The 20,717-nt window shown below is 33.3% G+C and overlaps 2 protein-coding genes across 4 annotated transcripts; one reads left to right on the forward strand and one right to left on the reverse strand.

Moving 5' to 3' along the window:
• Positions 1-2,949: 2,949 nt before the first annotated feature.
• LOC121240690 lies at positions 2,950-5,655 on the forward strand. Its single transcript, XM_041138190.1, has 3 exons — positions 2,950-4,014; positions 4,248-4,790; positions 5,095-5,655. Exons 1-3 carry the CDS (start codon positions 3,100-3,102, stop codon positions 5,194-5,196), a joined length of 1,560 nt encoding a protein of 519 aa, XP_040994124.1. The 5' UTR covers positions 2,950-3,099; the 3' UTR covers positions 5,197-5,655.
• Positions 5,656-5,902: 247 nt separating this feature from the next.
• LOC121240691 (probable serine/threonine-protein kinase PBL5) lies at positions 5,903-10,118 on the reverse strand. Of its 3 annotated transcripts, XM_041138192.1 has the most exons (6): positions 9,842-10,118; positions 9,429-9,484; positions 8,781-9,055; positions 8,281-8,470; positions 7,776-8,167; positions 5,903-6,477 (listed from the first exon to the last, which is right to left on the reverse strand). In XM_041138192.1, the coding sequence occupies exons 3-6, from the start codon at positions 8,796-8,798 to the stop codon at positions 6,166-6,168; spliced, it is 912 nt and encodes a 303-aa protein (XP_040994126.1). In that variant the 5' UTR covers positions 8,799-9,055; positions 9,429-9,484; positions 9,842-10,118; the 3' UTR covers positions 5,903-6,165. The 3 variants fall into 3 exon arrangements, with proteins under 3 accessions (XP_040994126.1, XP_040994125.1, XP_040994128.1); XM_041138191.1 differs by lacking the exon at positions 9,429-9,484; XM_041138194.1 differs by lacking the exons at positions 8,781-9,055; positions 9,429-9,484.
• Between the last annotated feature and the right edge of the window lie 10,599 nt (positions 10,119-20,717).

Below are 20,717 nucleotides of genomic sequence, written 5' to 3' on the forward strand. Positions count from 1 at the left end.
TTATAAGATTAATAGACTTGAATAATAAGGTTAGAATTTCATGTTATATTAATTAGTAATTTAACATATAATATATATAATATGATATAAAAAATTATAAATATATATACCGGTCCGATTCGGTTTAAATAAGTTTTCAAAATAAGAAAATCGATACCACACTAGTTTAGGACCGGTTTTGGTTCTTAAGAACCGATACTACACTGGACCACTTACAAACCCCACCAGTTCAATCTAGTCTAGTTCAACAGGTTTTTCAATTTCTTTTTACACCCATATCTGTGTGGATGTCAACATGGGACTGTCAATGAGTTGATATCATTATTAATTATTTTGACCTCATAAGGTGGGAATCATGAACACTTTAAAATGTTCAATACAGTAGAAGATGTAATGCGAAATCATCTCAAAGAATTGTAAATTTTTCTCAAACCTGGAGTTTGAAGTGATTACATTTTTTAAGTACTTTGAATTGTTTAAATAATAATGATTCATTAACAATGTCTATTTAAATTTCTTTATGTAGCATTTGAGTTCTATCAATATTGCACACTAAGAGACTAACTAGACGAGGGTAAGATAACAAAAAGTTTAGAATCTATTTTCTTAGCAGTTAGAGATAAAGACGCGTTTACAATAACAACAAAAGGATTGAGGAAATGATATTGCATCTAAAGTACAAGAACAAATCCAATTAGAGATGATAGCTCGAATAGAATATGTAATGTTTTGGTATAGAAAAAACAAGAAACCCCCCCCCCCCCCCCCCACGTGACCCCTACCCTCAGTTCTCTTATGCCTCTCATCTCTCATCTGCGAAACACTGAAACCCTAGTTGGTCTCTCTCTCACTTCGTCTGTCGTATGCCGTCAGACCCGTTGCCATTCATCCCTATCTCCTTTGCACACCTAGTCCATCGCCATTTTGGTATGTTTCCTTTCTGTCATAGTCCCGAATTTGTTGTTTAAATGTTTTCATTTATGTAATTTTTTTATTTTTATTTTTGTTGAGTTATGTAGGATGGAATTGAATTGAGGAGTTGGAGGGTGGGATCGTGAATTGTGTGCTGTGGAGTGTGGACAATGTGCATGTGTATTGATTGTTGTGTAAAGCAAATCGTGCATGTGAAATTATGACTTTAGGATTTTGAATTTAAACCATAAATTAATTTAGGGTATCAATCCGAAACCCTTAATTATGTTAGGGGTTTCAATCTTGAAACCCCTAAATTAATTTTGAGAAACCCTGAATTAAGACAGGGGTATTGATAACTTAATTTAAGGGTTTTGATCTGAAACCTCGATCTGTTTTGGGGTTTCAATAATATCGAAACCTCGTTCTGTTTTGGAGTTTCGATATCGAAATCCCATTCAATTTTGGGGTTTCATGTTGAAATCTCGACCTGTTTTAGGGTTTCAATATCGAAATCCAGGACGAATGGGGTGTCCGCCCCCGTACCTCGTCATCTAAACGGGGTACCTGCCCCTCGTGTGCTGGGGAGAGTGCTGGGGCAAAAAATCCCCCCCCCCCCTCCAACCTATGCGTGGGCGGGGGCAGGAAAGGGGCTACCCTGACCCACCCGCACCCTTACTAACATATATTTTTAACACCCAAACATATGAATGTTGGTGTGATCTTGTTTGAATTAAAATATATTGAATATATTATGATGAATTAGACCCTGTCCCATAGCTACTAACATCAAGCCAGTATATAGAGCACACTATCCACATCAATTAAATAGTAAGATTTGATTTGTAAGATGTAAATTTTAAAATTTCTCTCCCAAATCAATATATATGTATATATATATATATATGTTATGTAAGTACTTTAAGTGTGTTATCCACGTCAACTTATAAATAGAAATTTTTATTATGATTAGTTCGGACATATAATGTACATGCGTTTACTTCAAACATCGATATGCTACAAAAGGCTTCTCACGTTCGAATATATATTCAACCGAACATCAAGCTACAAATTGTCACAAAAATATTTCGTGACAGTTTTTCATTTTCTTCATGACAATTTTATTTGTTATAATAGAGAATATAATCAGTTAGTGCATTTTATTTAGAAATTAGGTCGGAAATAAGGTCCTATTAGTATACATCAGAGTTCTTTCTACAATTGGATTTATTGATTAAAAACATAAATGTCAAGAAATAAAGTCTATAGTGTATATATATTTATATATATCCATATTTTTAATAATTTCTTTATTTTTAACTAGATAAATACTTTAATCGTAAAAAGATCGCAAAAAAATAAACCTATAAATTGACTTTACAATTTTTTTATAAAATAGATCTAATGTATTATAAGAAAATATCAGTTTGTGAATTTATTTTTGTAATATCTTTTTGTGGCTGCAGCACTTCTATTTTAATAAATAGTAGATTTGATGACCACTTTTAAAATAATTTCGAATTTTAAAACTTCGTACACACCATGCAGTATCCAAAACATTTTCAACCATATTGTTTTTAGAAGAGTACGGTACTCCAATTTTATTGATAGTCCTCACTTGTGGCGAAGGAAAACCGTGATTACAACCAAACACCTAGGTGATACAAATAAACATAAAAACAAAACCCAAGTATCAAAAACCTAATCAACCAACCAAAATAAAACAACGTTCACTATTGTTCATAATACAATACCAAGACAAGACCAACCCTAGAAAACAAACCAACACCAGCTGCAAGGAAGAGCACACATGCAAATAATAATATCCAATGAATAAAAACCAAAGAAACCAAATTTACCAAGGGCAAAACTACGAGATGCAAAAATAAGGTAGCCGGATTCTGTCCGTACGAAGAAACCTTCTTAACTGACTGGACATAATATCATCACTATCATCAATCCAATCCCTATTTTCAACCATGATTAATTCTTTCTTGTAATTCGCATTTAAACTCGGTTAATTTCGCAACAAACCTAAAAAACCACTAACTGATTAAGATGGAAAATATTGTCTGTCTATCTCTCCCACTTTCTCTCGACCTTTCTTCTCTGTCTCTCAGATCCGCACAATTCTCAGACCCAGCTTTCTTTCCTCCGATCTCCATGTCCTCACCTTGAATTGAAACCATGGGAGGCAAGAACATCAAAGCCGAGAATTCTGACAAAAAGCAAACACGTTGGGATCGAATAAGACAACAAATAGGCTTTAGAACCTCCCTGATCACTTGGTTCTTCCTCCTCATCTCCATTCTCTACATCATCTACTCTTTCAACCTTCTCACCAGCAATCGCTACAGCTGTTCCACCTATTTAGATGCCTCCATTCAAGAACACCTTGAAGCTCTGATCAACGTGTCCGCAGCTAACCTCCACCTTGATGAACAAGTAGAAGATAATGAAACCATGGAATCTCATTTAGCACTTCCACGAAAGCCCCAACGATATGACACAGAGCTCAAACACATTGTTTTTGGGATAGCCGCTTCATCTAATCTGTGGGAGAAGAGAAAGGAATACATAAAAGTATGGTGGAAGCCTAAGGAAACCAGAGGGGTGGTTTGGCTAGACAAAAGAGTGAGAACTCAAAGAAACGAAGGGCTACCGGAGATTCGGATTTCTAGAGACACAGAAAAATTCAAGTACACAAATCGTCAAGGACATAGATCGGCATTGAGGATCTCAAGAGTGGTTTCTGAGACGTTGAGGCTCGGCATGAAGGATGTGAGGTGGTTTGTTATGGGTGATGATGACACGGTTTTCATCGTGGACAATGTAGTGAGAATACTTTCTAAGTATGATCATAGGCAGTTCTATTATATTGGGAGTTCATCAGAGAGTCATGTTCAAAACATATACTTCTCGTATGCCATGGCGTTTGGTGGCGGCGGATTCGCCATTAGCTATCCTTTGGCGGAGGAGTTGGCGAAGATGCAAGATCAATGCATTCAGCGGTATCCAGGATTATATGGTAGCGATGATAGGATTCAAGCTTGCATGGCTGAACTAGGGGTGCCACTGACCAGAGAACCGGGCTTTCATCAGGTAATTAAGACTGAAAATAATGCTACTCTTCATCTTTGATTTTGCCAACCCCTTACATGGAATGACCACTTAAAAAAAAAAAAAAAAACAACAACAACAACAACAGTTCTCGATCCTTAATTTCGTCGTTCTCAGTCGTACGTACATGTTGTGACACATTTTAAACGATTTTATATATCAAATTAACACTGAAATAGATAATCATTGAAAATTGTCTTTGTGCATGCATGCAGTATGATGTGTATGGAGACCTCTTAGGGCTCCTTGGAGCCCATCCCATAACGCCATTGGTGTCACTTCACCACCTTGATGTAGTGGAACCAATATTCCCACGCACGACTAGAGTGAAAGCTCTCCAACATCTAATGCAATCCATCAGGCTTGACTCGGCTAACATAATGCAACAATCAATCTGCTATGACAAGAAACGATATTGGTCCATCTCAGTCTCATGGGGTTACGTGGTTCAAATCTTAAGAGGAGTGATCTCTCCCAGAGAGCTAGAAATGCCCACAAGAACCTTTCTTAATTGGTACAGAAAAGCTGATTATACAGCATATGCATTCAACACTAGGCCTGTGACCAAGCATCCTTGTCAGAAGCCGTTTGTTTTCTACATGAGATTCTCTCGATATGATCGTTCGAAGAAGCAGATTATTGGGGTTTACTCTCCTCAGAAATCTCGAAACCCTGCCTGTCGATGGAAGATGGACTCACCAGAAAAGATTGATTCCATCGTAGTTTTGAAAAGACCAGATCCTCATCGCTGGCAGAAGGTTAGGTGTTTTTCTATTCTAATTTCTGATTTCCTTTGCTTTCATATTAATCTAAGGAAGCATTTTACTCTAAACCTTCCTTTCAAGTGAAATGGGTAGTATTTATTTACGAGAAATGTTTAGTCTATAAAGAAATAATCTTATAAGCTGACATATCGTAAATATAGTATATCAAATTATAGATATAATGTTTCAGAGCAAGTTACGTCAGTTTTTGCCGATATGATGTAGAATAACCAAAATCTCTCTTTTCAAGTAAAATACAGAAATTCATTTTCTCAAATTTTGATACAACATTTTGCAGTCACCGAGAAGAGATTGTTGCAGAGTTCTGCCATCACAGAAGAGATCGACAATGTACTTGTGGGTGGGCAATTGTCGAAATGGTGAAATTAGTCGGTTGTAGCAAACATCGTCAAGGAACGGCATGGTAACAGATTTTCCAGCTTAAGTTGCACCAGTAAATCCACAGAACAGCAACAACTTTGAGCCAAAATCACGAGCAATTATTAGGGAATCCCGAAATAGAGACAAGCGGTGGTACTATTCTCATCTTATGCAAGATGTCATGTCGTTAAAAAATAGTGTTTATTTAAGTGTTTTCAATTATATGACATGTTATGATAGAATGAGAATACCGCGATATCTCCACTGATCTCGGAGTACCTAATACCCTTTCTGAAATCAGTGATCCCCAAAACAGGACATTTGATTCATGTATCCTGATACAAACAAGTCTATATCTAGTTTTATATATATATAATCTACTTGCAAAAGCCTATTTCTATATAGCCTCATAGTGGTGGAGGAAAACCATATTGTGATACCCTCTTGGAGTCTTTATCTATAGCAAATATATATATATATATATATATTCACACAAAATATGCTGAAAGAAACCTATTTTCCAAACTCTTTCTTCACTGTTTTAAGTACTAAGTTCGGCTTTCAACCGATTTTTGGCGAGAAAGTTGTTGCAGCTGCCATTTAGTGACCTAGTTAAACGTTTCAGAGGTTTCTGTGCATTGTCCTTTTTCACATCTCCAAGCAAGACAACCTGAATAGAGTGACAATAACTTATAACACGGCTGGAAAAAGGGTCCACAGAAAGATCATGAGAAGAGAAGTTATTATTAGGAAAATTTTGGCTAAACTGTGCAAATGGGAAAACCATTCCTACAAAGAGGCACTGAGTACAAGAACCCGAGCTCACATGTACATCGATGAGAGGAATGAGAGAAGAAGGCAGAGATTTCCCTGTATGTAAATATAAAGGTTCAAAGCAGTTCCGGTTATCTTCTATGATGTAAAATTTTATAACTAAGAACACCATATGAACAGTGCAAAAAGGTACTGAGTCAACTTTATCCATAATTTAGTCTGACTCAGTCTCTCTATCTGGTCCGTTTCCTTCAGTTTGTCTTCTATCACTGTCACTTCTAGCATTAGGTGATGGACTCCTCTGAGAGGTTTGGACTGGATGGATTTGGGGATCATATTTTTGGGAAGCAAGGTAATTTAGAGCAGTGACAACATCACCTATGACAGGCCGCATATTAGGCTGCTCCTGGAGGCACATTGCTGCAATGGCAAGAGCTTGGTACAAACCTCTCACAGGATATTGACCTTGGAGCAGCGGATCAACCATTTGCGAGAACTTCTTCCGGTCTTTGAACAAAGGCCGTGCCTGCAAACAAATCCCACATACAGATTATATTTTTGGACAATGATTTTATTTACTCCCCTAGAAAAAATAAGCATATAAAACTACAAGAGGTTTTAATATGGAGATGTATGAGTTTCGAAACACAGTTGAAGGCAGGGTTCTTGGCACCAAAAAAAAAAAAAGAGGGACTAAGGTAATTTATTTGGCTAAATCACACGTTCAAGCAAACCTTTCTTTATATCCGCTGATTTTTACTCTTCCCAATGTTAATACAGTTTGTAGCTTCCCAAGCCTGGCCACACTACATTGTCAAGCTGTATGATAATCAAGCTGAAACAGCACTAAGTTCATGGTTCATAGTTACCTAATTTTGACTAGGTTATTAAAGTGAGGCACTATTTTGGCACTGAAAAAGCCTAAGAATGACTAGACACACTTCCAAAAAAGTAAACATGCATGATTCATAATTATGAGGCTATAATGCAACCCCTAGGGGTTGGCTCCAGTGGCAAGGGCCTCGGTTTTGGTGGGTATGCTCCCTCTAGGTCTAGGGTTCAATCCAAAAAAAATTCTAGGGGCTATCAGACTAGGAGAATTTTTCGTTGAATTACGCTAGGTGTACTTGCAAAAAAACTCCTTGTTGAGGGTCGGTGCACCCCCAGGATTAGTCGGGACTTTGTACCAGATTGCCAATAAAAAATATAATAATGAGGCTATAATGCACAGGAAGTCCCAAAAGGAACCTGATTCAATATGTTCACAGCATTTTAAACTTCCAGGAAGTGTGCAAAAGGAAACCTGAATCAATATGTTTCGCTGCATTTTACACTCCTACAAATTCACCAACAGTGAGTTCAAAGATCAGCAATTTCAGTCAGCTAGTTTCAACACAATGCAGAGCTCATCCACAAAGAAACTGCTTAACAAGCCATAAGGGACAAAAAAGAAGGTTACACGAAACTGGGCTGCTCAATTGAAGATTATGCTCTTAAAAAAGCTAGAGTTACATTATTTTAAATAAATATTAAAAAAACTAGTTGCTAAAACTACTCCTAGTTTGTCACCTTGACCACCTCCTATTCTGATACTCGTACACCTCAAGCGCTGGCTCTTTAGCAGTTAACACGCAGCTAAAGGCACTCAAGAAAGTGATAAAAAAGATAAAGCAATGGAAACCATTCAGATATACAAACTAACTACCTCTTCATAGACTAAAATTGCTAAGCACACAATATATCAGCAATGACAAAAACCACAACTGCTGCAATTCAATCAACACTAATAGCAACAGAAAATAGTGCATTATAAAGCTATCTTACCCATGCAACCAGATTTTGCTCCTTGGCAGTTTTGGTATGATCAATTGCTTTCCTACCAGTAATGAGCTCCAAAAGAACAACCCCAAAACTGTAAATATCGGATTTAACCGTCAGCTGGCCCGTCATTGCATAATCTGGTGCACAGTAGCCATATGTCCCCATAACCCTTGTGGAAACATGGGTCTTATCCCCACTGGGCCCTACTTTGGCCAATCCAAAATCAGATAGCTTTGGGTGATACCCTTCACCAAGCAGAATGTTTGAGCACTTTAGATCACGGTATATAACAGAGGGTTTCATTTTATCATGCAAATACTCCAAGCCCCTTGCTGCACCAGCTGCAATTTTCATTCTCATATCCCAATCAAGTACTTTCCTATCAGGTGTAAGATCTGCCACCAGAAGCCATGGGTGAAAAAAATGACATAATTTGCAGAGATGGCACAGAATTTGAAAAGTTAGAATGATGATGCCAGACTAGAGATGTGTCGAGAAGAACAAGTACCATGCAAATGGTTTTCCAAAGATCCTAATGGCATGTACTCGTAAACCAATAGCCTCTGATCTCCCTCAGCACAAAAACCAATCAATCTTACAAGATTAGGGTGGTCAACGAGACTTAGCGTCAAAACTTCAACAACGAATTCCCTGATTCCTTGGCATCCATTAAGGTCAAGCTGCTTGATGGCTACATTCTACATCAAAACAAAGAGTAGGGCAACAAAGTTTAGGTCTTAGCCCCAGACTACCCCATATAATAAAAGCACAATACTATATAAATAGGAGCTTAGCGAGCAGATCAAATTTGTATATTTTCAAACTCATTAGCATATTTGCAACAAGTTTTATTTAGTGATGCTGCTCTGGGCAACAACTATAAGTGCCTTGTTATACTATTTTCCAAGTATTATAATTTGTTCAGTTGGAATTCAGGGTTGCTGACTGTACAATTTTTTGCTTACTTCTTCATAAAGGACTACTAAAATTAGAGTAACTCTAAACAACCTGATTGATTTTCTCCATGTGCCCTTTGTAAACTTTTCCAAAACCTCCTTCACCTAGACAGCAGTCTGACCGGAAATTGCCAGTTACAGCAGCTAGTTCATCAAAGGTAAATTTTTTTGCCAGGTCGCCATTGGTTCGTCCATCCTTTGAAATCTCCTTCAAATTCAAACCCTTTACATCCAAAGCTAATTGGTCATCCTTAGACTCTAATTGCTCTTTCCCATCATGATCAGACTGCTTCTTTACATTCACATTTGGGTTGACTTTCAATGCACCTTATACAAATAGGCAAAAGATATAAGCATGTCAAACACGTGGATTGAACGAGAGAGAGAGAGAGAAGTGACATCAAATAAGGCGCATGGTGAGCAGAGGCCAAGAAATCATTTTGGTATAATTCTTTCAAAACGAAAGGATGGGAAAAACCCAGAGTCACCAAAATCTAAAAGCAAACAGAAGAACACAAAATGACAAAACCCAACACCGAAGGAGATTTTTGGATTATGGATTGGACCATTCCAAGCATGCAAGCAAGCAAAGAAGCAAAAGAGATCATTAGCTTAAACTATACAAATAGAATCTCTCACTTTAAATTATCACTTTAAATCTATAACAAAATAAGAATGAAAGGGGGAAAAAACATTAAACCTCAAACCATCTCGCCAAGACCAAAATTCAGCCTTTTGCCACTGTTTTATACATACCTATCAAGAAAAGACCAAAATTCAGCCTTCTCTAACAGGTTCACCGACAACATCAAAATTATGATTAAAAATTTGAAAATATCTAATTCCGTTGGATTAGACGAAACCAATTGGCGAGAATTCTCATGGGATTTGATTTGATATGAAACATGGTTGGGCACAGATTATCACCGACGAAAATATCAATTTAATATTTACAACAATCCCATATAAAGAGAAAATTAAATGCAAAAAGCTCATGTTTTCTATTATATATACATATATATATATAAGAATCAGAAAAAACGAAATAGAAGTAATCTCATCTCAATGTTTTGTGAAAAAAAAAAAAACGATCAGAAAGGTATGCAACATTACCTGAAGCGGCTCGATCGTCAGGCTTATTCTTTTTGTTACTATAATTGTTGTTTTGGTGCTCTGACTTTTTGCTTGATTCCCCTGTGCAGCGAAAGCAACCCATTACAGCTTCTATATATCTCAGCAATTTACAGAAAAGACTGAACACAAAACAGAGACCCAAACACTCCCAGCAATAAATGCAGAGAGAAAGACTTGATAGGTCACAGACGCAGAGGTGAGAGAGAGAGAGAGAGAGAGAGAGAGAGGGCTCCGCTTGTGCAATGCTTTTGCTCTTGTCTTCGCCTGTGTGACTTTATATTCATGGGTTTCATTGTCGTGTCAACAACTGTAATATTCCTGACAAATTCCTTCTTATCAACTTCAGCCGCCTGTCAAGTTGTAGGGAGTGAGTGCTCAGTCATTGGGGAATTGCGGGACGAGTCGGGCTACTCTGCCCTCACTTGACTCTAATTGCTTTTGTAATTTTTTTAATATATTTAAATATAAAAAATAAAAAATATATATTAATATATTTAAAATTATTTCTTTAATTATTAAGTAAAAAAAAAAATTATCAAGCGATTAACTTAAACAGTAAAATTAGAAGCCAAAATAATTTTTTCCTTGCGAGATAAAATGAATAGGGAGATTGAATGATATTTTAATAAATTATTATATAAATTTATACATTAAATTATAAAATTATTTTTATTATAAAATAAATTTAATATATTATATAAAATTATATCAATTTATAAATTTAATTTTATAAAATTTCTTTATAATTAACACATTTCTTATAGCGATTTAATGTTGAATATTTTAATTAGAAGATTTGTACCTTAGATTGTCCGAACTAGAGGATTTGTTTAGTATAGTCTCTATGTTTAAAGTTTAGAACTTAAGAAGTTTCCATAATTTTTATCGGAATTCTAAGGTTTAGAATAAGGTTTAGATGATATTAGATCTTTCTTTGTTAATAGAGAGGGTTGGGATATTATACATGTTCATAGGAAAGGTAATAAGGTAGCTCACAAATTGGCTAGATTGGCCTTATCTTCTATAGAGAAAGTAGTCTAGATTGAGGAATTTCTTGAAAAAGTGCGAAGGGAGTTGTTGTTTGACACTCTTTGTAATGGTTAAATGGTGAAATGAAGTATACGTTTTACAGTCAAAAAAATAAAAGAATAAGAGAAATACCGATAAGATGAGTTATACAATATTTATTGAATATTTAATGTCATGGCTCGAAATCTAATAACCATTTACTATTATCCGTGTGGTTATAAATGTTGTGAAACTCTTTCTATTTTTGCCATGTTCCTATCTCCTCTAAACGGCAACAAATCTATTTATATGGCATTAGAATCTAGGAAAAATATTTCTCTAGACTCAAGTTGATAATAACTCTATATTCTAAGTATGGGAGACAAGTACATAAAATATATTTTGAAGTATATATTATTGTCCATGTGAAATTTTTTACAATATTAAATATATAATAAAAGTTGTATCGTTTTATGACTCATCTCTACCACTCGCACCTCTCACTTGACGTGGCATGCCACGTGTAATTATTAAAAAAAAGTAAAGGAATAAAAACGTAAAATGTAAAAGGGGACTTTTCATTGCATCGTGAGACCCATTTCTCATTTCTATGTGAATTCTCCAATTCGGCATCGGCCTCTAAGCGCAACGGTCTTTTGGCATGCAGCTGCAATTCGCAGCTCCATTTCCGGCGTCCACAGCTACCACGAATCCGAGGCTCCCCAATTATTATTTATGTGGGTATTTTCATTAACATTCCTTCATTTCCTCTTACACTAGGGTTTTGTATATGTAATTATCTTGTCAGATTTGGCTGTATATTGGGTTCAATTTAATATTGGGTTCTTTTATGATGTTCTTTGTATTTGTTTTAGCCCCCACCAATTTGGGTCACTTCGATTTCTTCGGACTGATTGGCACCTCATGGTATGAAGAACAACATTAGTTATTTGTAACTTGTTCCATTTGTTCCCTTTGATTCAAAATAAATCTCGGTTAAAATTAATCTATAGTTGATGATAATGAAATGTTGATCAAAAACCGTACTAGCTAATAATAGTATTGTAGCAAAAGAAGTTGAGATTTTTTAAATTCCTCTAAATTATTTAAGATTATTGCAGTACATATATATTCAAATGGATATTTGAGAATGTGTCTAACATCATCACAGCTTAAGGTAGAACTGAACCTGTGCCATATATTTTGTCCATCGCCACATATTATTAGCTAGAGGGGTAATGAATATAGGTTTTTTACTGAGCTTTGTGTAGATGCATGCAAAATAAAAAGTGGATTGAACTAATAAAAAAACAATTTGGAATAACTCGTATCAGCTGTATGGACCTTGGTTTTACAAAACCATGATTCATCGTTCCACATATTCTACTTAAGAGTCTTCAATTTTTTATTTTCTTATTTTGGTGAAAAACTGGAAATACTCACCTGCACACTCTTCAAGTGTGCATCCTTATATGCCTTAGTCAACTTCTACACATAAAAACAAAATTGTATGCTTATTAAATACTAACCATTTGATTTGGAATACTAATAAACAAAATTTTGTTAGTATTTGAATATGATGAACTTCTTATTCAAATGATAATTTATTTGAATATGGTTGTAGCTTGTTAGATAATTTAAAGGCTAGACTTGCAATAGATTCTGTCATGGGAGGTGCAGGAGGTGCAGAATATGAGTATGATAAAGTAGATCATGCAAATTATGAGTATGATGTGGTAGGACATGCAAATAATGAGTGTGATGAAGTAAGACATGCAAATAATGAGTGAGATAAAACCATTGAATCTCTTAAGCTTAGAATGACATTTTTATACGTAGAAGAAGTTTGGTCCTTACTATATGAAGTATAGTAAGCAGAAGGGAATTGGGGTGTATAAAATGAATTCTAGACCAGATGACGATGGGAATGTCAAATAGCTTTGCGTAGTATGTGCACGACAAGGCACATCTAAGAGTAAGGCTGCAAATATTCTGAAGCCAAGAGGAACAAAAAATGTAGGGTGTATAGCTAGAATTAATGCAATCATGAATGATGAAGTGGATATACCCTGACTAAAGTAAAATTGGATCACACACAAGTTTGTAATCCAAGAAAGGCAAGACATTTTATATGCTTTAAAAAGATTGATGCTCATGTGACTAAGAGACTTGAAATAAATGACAAAACAGGTATACGAGTGTCAAAAAATTTCAAGGTAATGGTTGTTGAGGTGGAGAGTTACGAGAATGTTCCATTCGGGGAGAAGGAGTGTCAACTACATTGAGAAAGCACATAGGCTTCGTCTCGGGGGTTAGAGGTACTGAAGCTCTATGTAACTATTTCTGATATATGCAAAGTAAAAATCTAGATTTTTACTATCAGATAGATGTGGACCATGAGTTGCAGTTAAAGAATGTGTTTTGGGTAGATGTCCAAAGTAGAGCTGCGTATAAATTATTTGGGGATGTGATTACATTCGACACAACATACCTGACTAATGCATACAAGATGCCATTTGCACCGTTTGTTGGTATAAACCACCATGGTCATTCAATCATATTCAAGTGTGGATTGATATCCAATGAGAACACACGTACCTTTAAATGGTTGTTTGAGGCATGGTTGAAGTATATGAGTGACCAATTACCAAATGCAATCATTACAGACTAAGATAAGGTAATCAAGATGCCATTTGCACCATTTGTTGGTGTGAACCACCATGGTCAGTCTGATATCTAATGAGAACACAAATACATTTGAATGGTTGTTTGAGGCATGGTTGAAGTGTATAAATGACTAACTGCCAAATACAATCATTACAGACCAAGATAAGGTAATCTTACTACTGTCTCAACTCTTTCGCGCAGCCTTCTCGATTGTATCTAGCATACCAAGACGATGATGTACACGTTCAATTATAAATGATGCAGTTTTGGTGGAGCTGGATATTTTTTGGTGAAAATTGCTAAATTACTTTTTGTAATGACTATCATTTGAGATTTTCATTGTTGGTGGAGATAAATATATCTTAATTGAAGATGATCACTTTTCCTGTAAATTATGATCACTTTTTGTAATGACTATCACTTTTTCTACTTTTTTTTTCCTGTAAATTATAAGTGATTTTGCAATAGTATTAATTCATATAATGTTGGACTGAAAAATGCTACTAGGTTTTTTTATTATTATTATGTAAATGTGTCCCCTCCCTCCAGATTTTCCATACCTACAAAGATAAAATATTTTGTATTTTGCACATCTCATATATAAGGCATTTTTTACTCATTTCATTTATATCAATTTTTCATGTGCATCAACTCGCCATTGCTCTCACAGACAAAAAATATAATTGAAAGTATAATCGGTATGTCATGTTTATGAAATAAATAACATGAAATAAAAAAGAAAATACCTTAGATAAAATTAAGTCTCCTTTTACATCTTCCACACATTGTTTTATTAGAATTTTTCAAAATAAATTACCAAACAGTGTGCCCACAATATTGAAATTACTATACATAAACTAAGACTCTCGAGTTTTGTCTTGCATCTTTCAGCCTTTATCTCTAGTTGATGACATGTTGTTTCGATATCTATTGCTATTTGTATCTTTTGAAGTTCAATCTTTAAGCAATTAATTCTCTTTTCGCAATATGCTGGTATTTTCGAGTCATACCAACAGAAAAACTTGCAACAATGTCCGAAATATTTAGGTTAGGTTTGGATAGTGAGTTGAGATAATATATGTTGAGATGAAAGTTGAAAATTAAATAAAATATTATTAGAATATTATGTTTTAATATTATCATCGTTTTGAAATTTGAAAAAATTGAATTGTTTATTATATTTTATGTAGAAATTTATGAAAATTATAAGAATGAGATAAAAAGGATTGAGAGTATTTTTCAATCCAAATTAAGCCTTAGGGCTCGTTTGGGTACAAAAATCATTTCATCTCATCTCATTTTATCATTATAATTTTTTTAAATTTTTATATAAAATATAATAAATAATTTAAATTTTTTATATTTTAAAATAATAATAAATTAAAAATAATATTATAATAATATTTCATTCAATTCATCTAAAATCATTTCATTTAAATCAGCCCTTAATCTTTATTCTTTTAGTTTTACCCTTTTAGACGGCAGGAAGCTCACGTGGCGGAAAACCGTTTGGTCCACACAGATATGCTGCAAGCTATAAGAAGCAATCCGGTCTCTCGTTTTGGGTTACGCGCCGGTGACGCTTTTAAATATCACGGAGGTTGATTTTAATACCGTGAGGAAACGAGGAGTCAATATCTCGATTCTCGAGCAACTCAATGGGCCGCACGCTGATGTCATTCGGAGTATTTGGGTCCCACAACCCACTTACGCGTCGGAGGCTTACAGCCAAGCCAACTCAGAAATTCAAACGGTGATCCACGCGTCTTTTCATAAGTGTGATGAATAATAACCAATAACCATTCAACACTTGGAGACTCTAGAGGTGTATGATAGTAGACAATCTCCGCTCTGGGTGTAAGAAAAGGTTTTTAAATCCTTTGAAGTCAACGCCTGTGAATGTAAGCAGAAGCAGACGTGCCTGTCTTGTTATGTTCTCTCGAAAATAAAAAAATTTGAAACTTTCTAGAGCTCACTATTTATTAAAATTAAAAAAAAATTACTTTAATTATATATATATATATATGTATTTAAATATGAGAGAACCTAAAACATCTTATATTCATTCCAAGAAAGTCGTAGAAAGTTGTAAGAAAAAATACACATGAAAATTGTTAAACAAGTGTTATCCAAATCTAAATCTGACTGGATACAGTTTCATAATATGTAAGTTTTCTGTACTTCTTTTAAATAAATAGGACTCACAATTAAAAAATATTTTTTTCGTGTAGATTTTAAATTTGTCCACTTATTCAAAATAAATGTATGAGATTTATATATTTTAAAATTGTATAAATAATTTTCATAACTCAATATTTGAAATGCGATATAGCTCAATTCACTCTACGAAAATAATTAAAAATGAAAAAATGTAACAGGCTACGTTTGGATGTTTAAATTAAGTTGAGTTGAGTTGAGATGATAAAATATTATTAAAATTTTAATTTTTAATATTATTATTATTTTAGAATTTGAAAAAGTTAAATTGTTTATTATAATTTGTATTGAAATTTGAAAAAATTGTAATGATGAGTTGAAATGAATTGAGAGGAGTTGATGATCCAAATATACAAAACTCAATTTCTTTATAATTTCATAATCCGTAATTTATTTTTTTTATTTAAGCATCAAAATCATCCCCCATTCAACAAACTTCATCACTTGCATTAACATATACAAAAGAGTAGTGAGAGAGCCCCATAAACCAATCAGTCTTTTTATAGCAATATTAGGAGATGTTGTGTTTGCATTAGGGTTTTCTTTCTAACAAAAAATTATTAATTATAGTAAGACATCTTATGGAAATTGTGAGTTTGGATCCCAAACTCGTTTCAACTTATTATTACAATTTTTTTAAATTCTAACAAAAAATATAATAAATAATTCAAAATTTTCAAATCTCAAAATAATAATAATATTAAAAAATAATATTCTAATAATATTTTATTATCTCAACTCAACTCAGTTCAACATCCAAACACAACTATCAAAACAAGTGAAATATGTATTCAACTTTCTTAATGACATCTTCATTGAGTTTCTTTTTAAAAATTTTTATTTTTCTTTCCAAATTTTGCTAGACATAAATGGGTGTGTTAGCATACCATTTACAGTGGGGCCCATTATAACTGTAAAAAAACTAAAATACTAATAATTTTTTAGAAGAGTAATTTTACATACAACTATGAAGTGCGAAAATACCAAATAATCGTTTTGAAAAAGAGTGAAATCCACTATATAAGTTTAATATTTTATTCTTTTTTTCTCAAAACAATTACGTGACGGTTGCATAATTCACGATTGTAAATATCATTTCTCTTTCTTTATTTGTTCTTGTGAATTTTAAGATGATCTTTAAGGTTTTTTTCTCATATTTATTGCAAGCCTCACATGCCAATTTATTATTCCATTATTTTTAATATATGTTGGTCAGAAACCATAAAAGCTCCTACACTTGGATGGCTACGATCCGTGAATACATATATGCATACACCTGTCACTGAAATATGCGCAAGTCCTAATAAAAATTAGAAATATTTGTGCAAATTGCAAGCTGATGGACACTGAGAAAAAGATTGGCAGCTGCTTAGATATGGATCTTAACAGCTTTTCCCAAAGTGATTAGGCATCAATCTAATTAATAATTATGATTAGGTTGAAGATGCAATCTCTGAAAGACCCAAAGTGAGTTATTTTCATAGGAGTAGTTTAAAGCTGAGGATAAGGATTATTTGGAGGATTTTGAGCCAATTGTAGATGGTAATCATGATCTCATTCATTTACTTTAGGCTTTGTAAAAATGGTGGCTCAGTTTCAGCTGGACAAAGGTATCGGTGCAACTTTAACTCTTCATGATGATGTCAATGAAGCTCCCCACCATACTTCTTTAGATCTCCATGCCAATTTTTATCACTTTTTTCTTCTTGCTTTCTCAAAGAAAAGCCTTCTTAATTGAAGGATGGTTTTGTTAAATTATTATAGCACTTCTATGTTGAATTTCTTCTCTTTAGAGCTATAATGTTAGATTTGTATTGGATAGAGTCACTAGACATGTTAATTATCTGATCTCTATTCGAACTCTAGTAAGGCATATATGTCTTGTAGTAGGTTATATATAGATACATAAAGTGAATTTCATATTATTTATATGAGTTTCTTAGACAAATTTAAATGATTGATAAATATTATAATATTTTCTCCATATATCTCTTGGAGAAATGATTTAGTTACAAAGAGATTTCATAAAAGTAAATCTACAAACTGACATGGCTTGATATAGTACGTTAGATTGTAAAGTTACTTTTATTATAAAGTAGATGTAATGTATTATATGAATCCATGTCAGTTTACTTTTATGGAATCTTTTTATGATTGTAACACTTTTCTATTTTTCTCTGTATTTATGTTCTAGAACATAGACATTAAATTTAAGAAATTTTCATTCACTTTCACCCACCTACAAAACTTAGATTTTCATGCATGCTCTTGCCTAGAAGGTTCCCATATTGCTTTCTAGTTGAGTAGTATTGGAGGGAGATGGGAAGCATAGAACCGAAACAGACACCGTTTCATCTAACTTGATTAGCAGGCCAAAAGTAACTCAAATTCGGTGAATGAATTGGAGGTGCAATTTATGGACTTGAATAATGTGTGCACAAGGAAAATCCAGGGTGTTCTCCACTTGGAACCTATGTGCAAATTCCTTTTTCTCTAACATTGGCACATTGCTCCACAGACGCGGTTTTGATTATAAATATAAAAAAATAAATTTATAAATTGATGTAATTTTTATAATACGTTAGATTTATTTTATAATAAAAATAATTTTATAATTTAATATATTATATGAAGTCACGTGACGCTTACATAATTTATAATTGTATCTAATATTATTCGTTTAGATTTGTAAAAAGTAGATGGATAAGTTTGAAAAATTAATTGAATGAATATGATTTTTTAACATATTTTTTATTTATTTTTTGTTTTTATTACAAATAATTAGATTATTATTATTTTAATAACTTCGAAACATTTATAAACCTTTCTAGTGGACATCGGCCAAAACAAACCTTTTTGAGAGTTGGCGCTCATTTACCACTTTCTCAGCCCCTCCCTCTTACGACCAGCATCCAACTTATTACTTGCACCTTCCTGCTACTTTCTGCCCCACTAGAGGTGGAAAATAAAAAATAAAAAAAATTACTTCTATCAAGATAAAAATCCTCTTGAACATTGTAATTATATAATTGCAATATTTTTAAGATATGCATGTTTTGTATTAACATCGTATTTCGCACGTCTTTAGATCATGTCTCGACAATTCAGGTCTTTAGAGTTGGGCCTCAATCGGTGGTATGTGGAGCTCCTGACAATAATCTGGTACGTAAATCTCTGTATTTTTTTTTTATTTATAGATATATGATTTATTTATTATTTATTTAATTGATGAGTATGCGAGAACTGTATTAATGCCGAAAACTTTATCGTAGGCTATTAAATTGTATTGTTGGACTCCAATCCCTTCGAAAAAATGCATTCACAAGTAAGTAGTGGTGGAAACCTAATAAGTTGATGAGCCACACACTGCTATATATACTTTACTTGATGATTGCGAATAAGATCTTATATAATTTATGACTGTAAAATACGAGTTAGTTTTAACAAGATCGCAATAAAAATTTGAGTCAACTCAACCTATTGATATTAATGGGTTGAAACAGGTTGTGTTCGGATATCCAACTGTTTATTAAACGGGTTATGTAGATAATGATTTGTCACCTATTTATTTAAACAGATCATGTCAAGATTTAAGCGGTTGACATACAATTGACTAAAGTGCGTTTGATCACACCCTACTTGATAAGAATCCAACCTACAAATCCGAATAACCTATCTTTAGAACTTATGGATTGCCACTTTTCCAATTAAAATCATTGGTTAGAGAGCAGAAAGCTAACCATACACAGACTGAACTTCCCTGTTCAAGTGCATGATGTGTAATATCTATGTACATACCACTTTGGTGCAATTTTTTTATAAAAAAGTGAATTTTATTATAAAAATATAAATTTTTTTAAGAAAATTTACATTTTTGTAAAAGATATATTCGTGATTTGTCTATTTAAGATTAGCACTTAATATTATTCATTTAAAATAAATGATTAATGCTGTATACTGTCTTAAGGTGCGTAAGTCTCATGTACTACTCATTTTAAAAAAAATAAAGTCTATTATTAAAAAAATATTTTTTTAATATAAATTTTAAATTTATCTATGTTTTTATAAAAAGAGTATACGGAATTTATACGGTGAGACTTTAAATACCATTTCAAAATAAATATAGTTGAAAGAGAAGGACTAGAATGGTACCGAGAATGGGCTCCATAAACCTAAGAAGAACCTGGTACGATAGTGGAGAACAACACGTTCGCTGCTGATTTCTATTCTTTCCCACAATTATGTCTTTCGTGCGAACAGTACATGGTACACGCAAACATTATTGTCGGGGGGCCACAAGCAAGTCGGCCAAGTGCCGAGGCAGCTTGGGCAGCAAATCACTCTCTAACACGTGTTCCCATAATATTAAAAATATGAAATGAAAAAAATTTTGAAAAAAAAAATCCAAAAGGCATGTTTTAGCATTAAAGACTAAAATATTTTTATAAATTCTTCTAGAACTTAATATTTTTTTTATAAATTATTAGCTTCAAAATTAAAAAAAATACTTAGATTAAAAAAATAATTGGCACTACTAAATTTAAATGAAGACTATTAACTTAATTGGTTATAAAAGCTATATTATTTTACCCTTAATAATTTTAAATTTAACTACATATATATAATATTAGCTCTCATTTAACAGGATATATATTTTTAATAATATTAATTTAATTATATATCATATAATAAAATCAGAAATGAGAGGTAACGATGTCTCATCATAACACTAATTATTATTTAGCAATATAATATTAAATGAATGTAGGAGATAATGATCAAATCATTCCTAAATGGAAAGGGATAACAAGTCCTAAGATTGATTTGAAAACATTCATATCTCTTATACTTCAACATCCATCAAACTCAAATCACATTTTGCTTTTTTTTTTTTTTGTCTTTTTTTGGAATGATCTAATGTGGCAAGAGCATGAGTTTGGCCTTCAAATAAATTGATTTGTTG

Source organism: Juglans microcarpa x Juglans regia, chromosome 7S (genome assembly GCF_004785595.1).
Source record: "Juglans microcarpa x Juglans regia isolate MS1-56 chromosome 7S, Jm3101_v1.0, whole genome shotgun sequence".
NCBI classification, from domain to species: domain Eukaryota; kingdom Viridiplantae; phylum Streptophyta; class Magnoliopsida; order Fagales; family Juglandaceae; genus Juglans; species Juglans microcarpa x Juglans regia.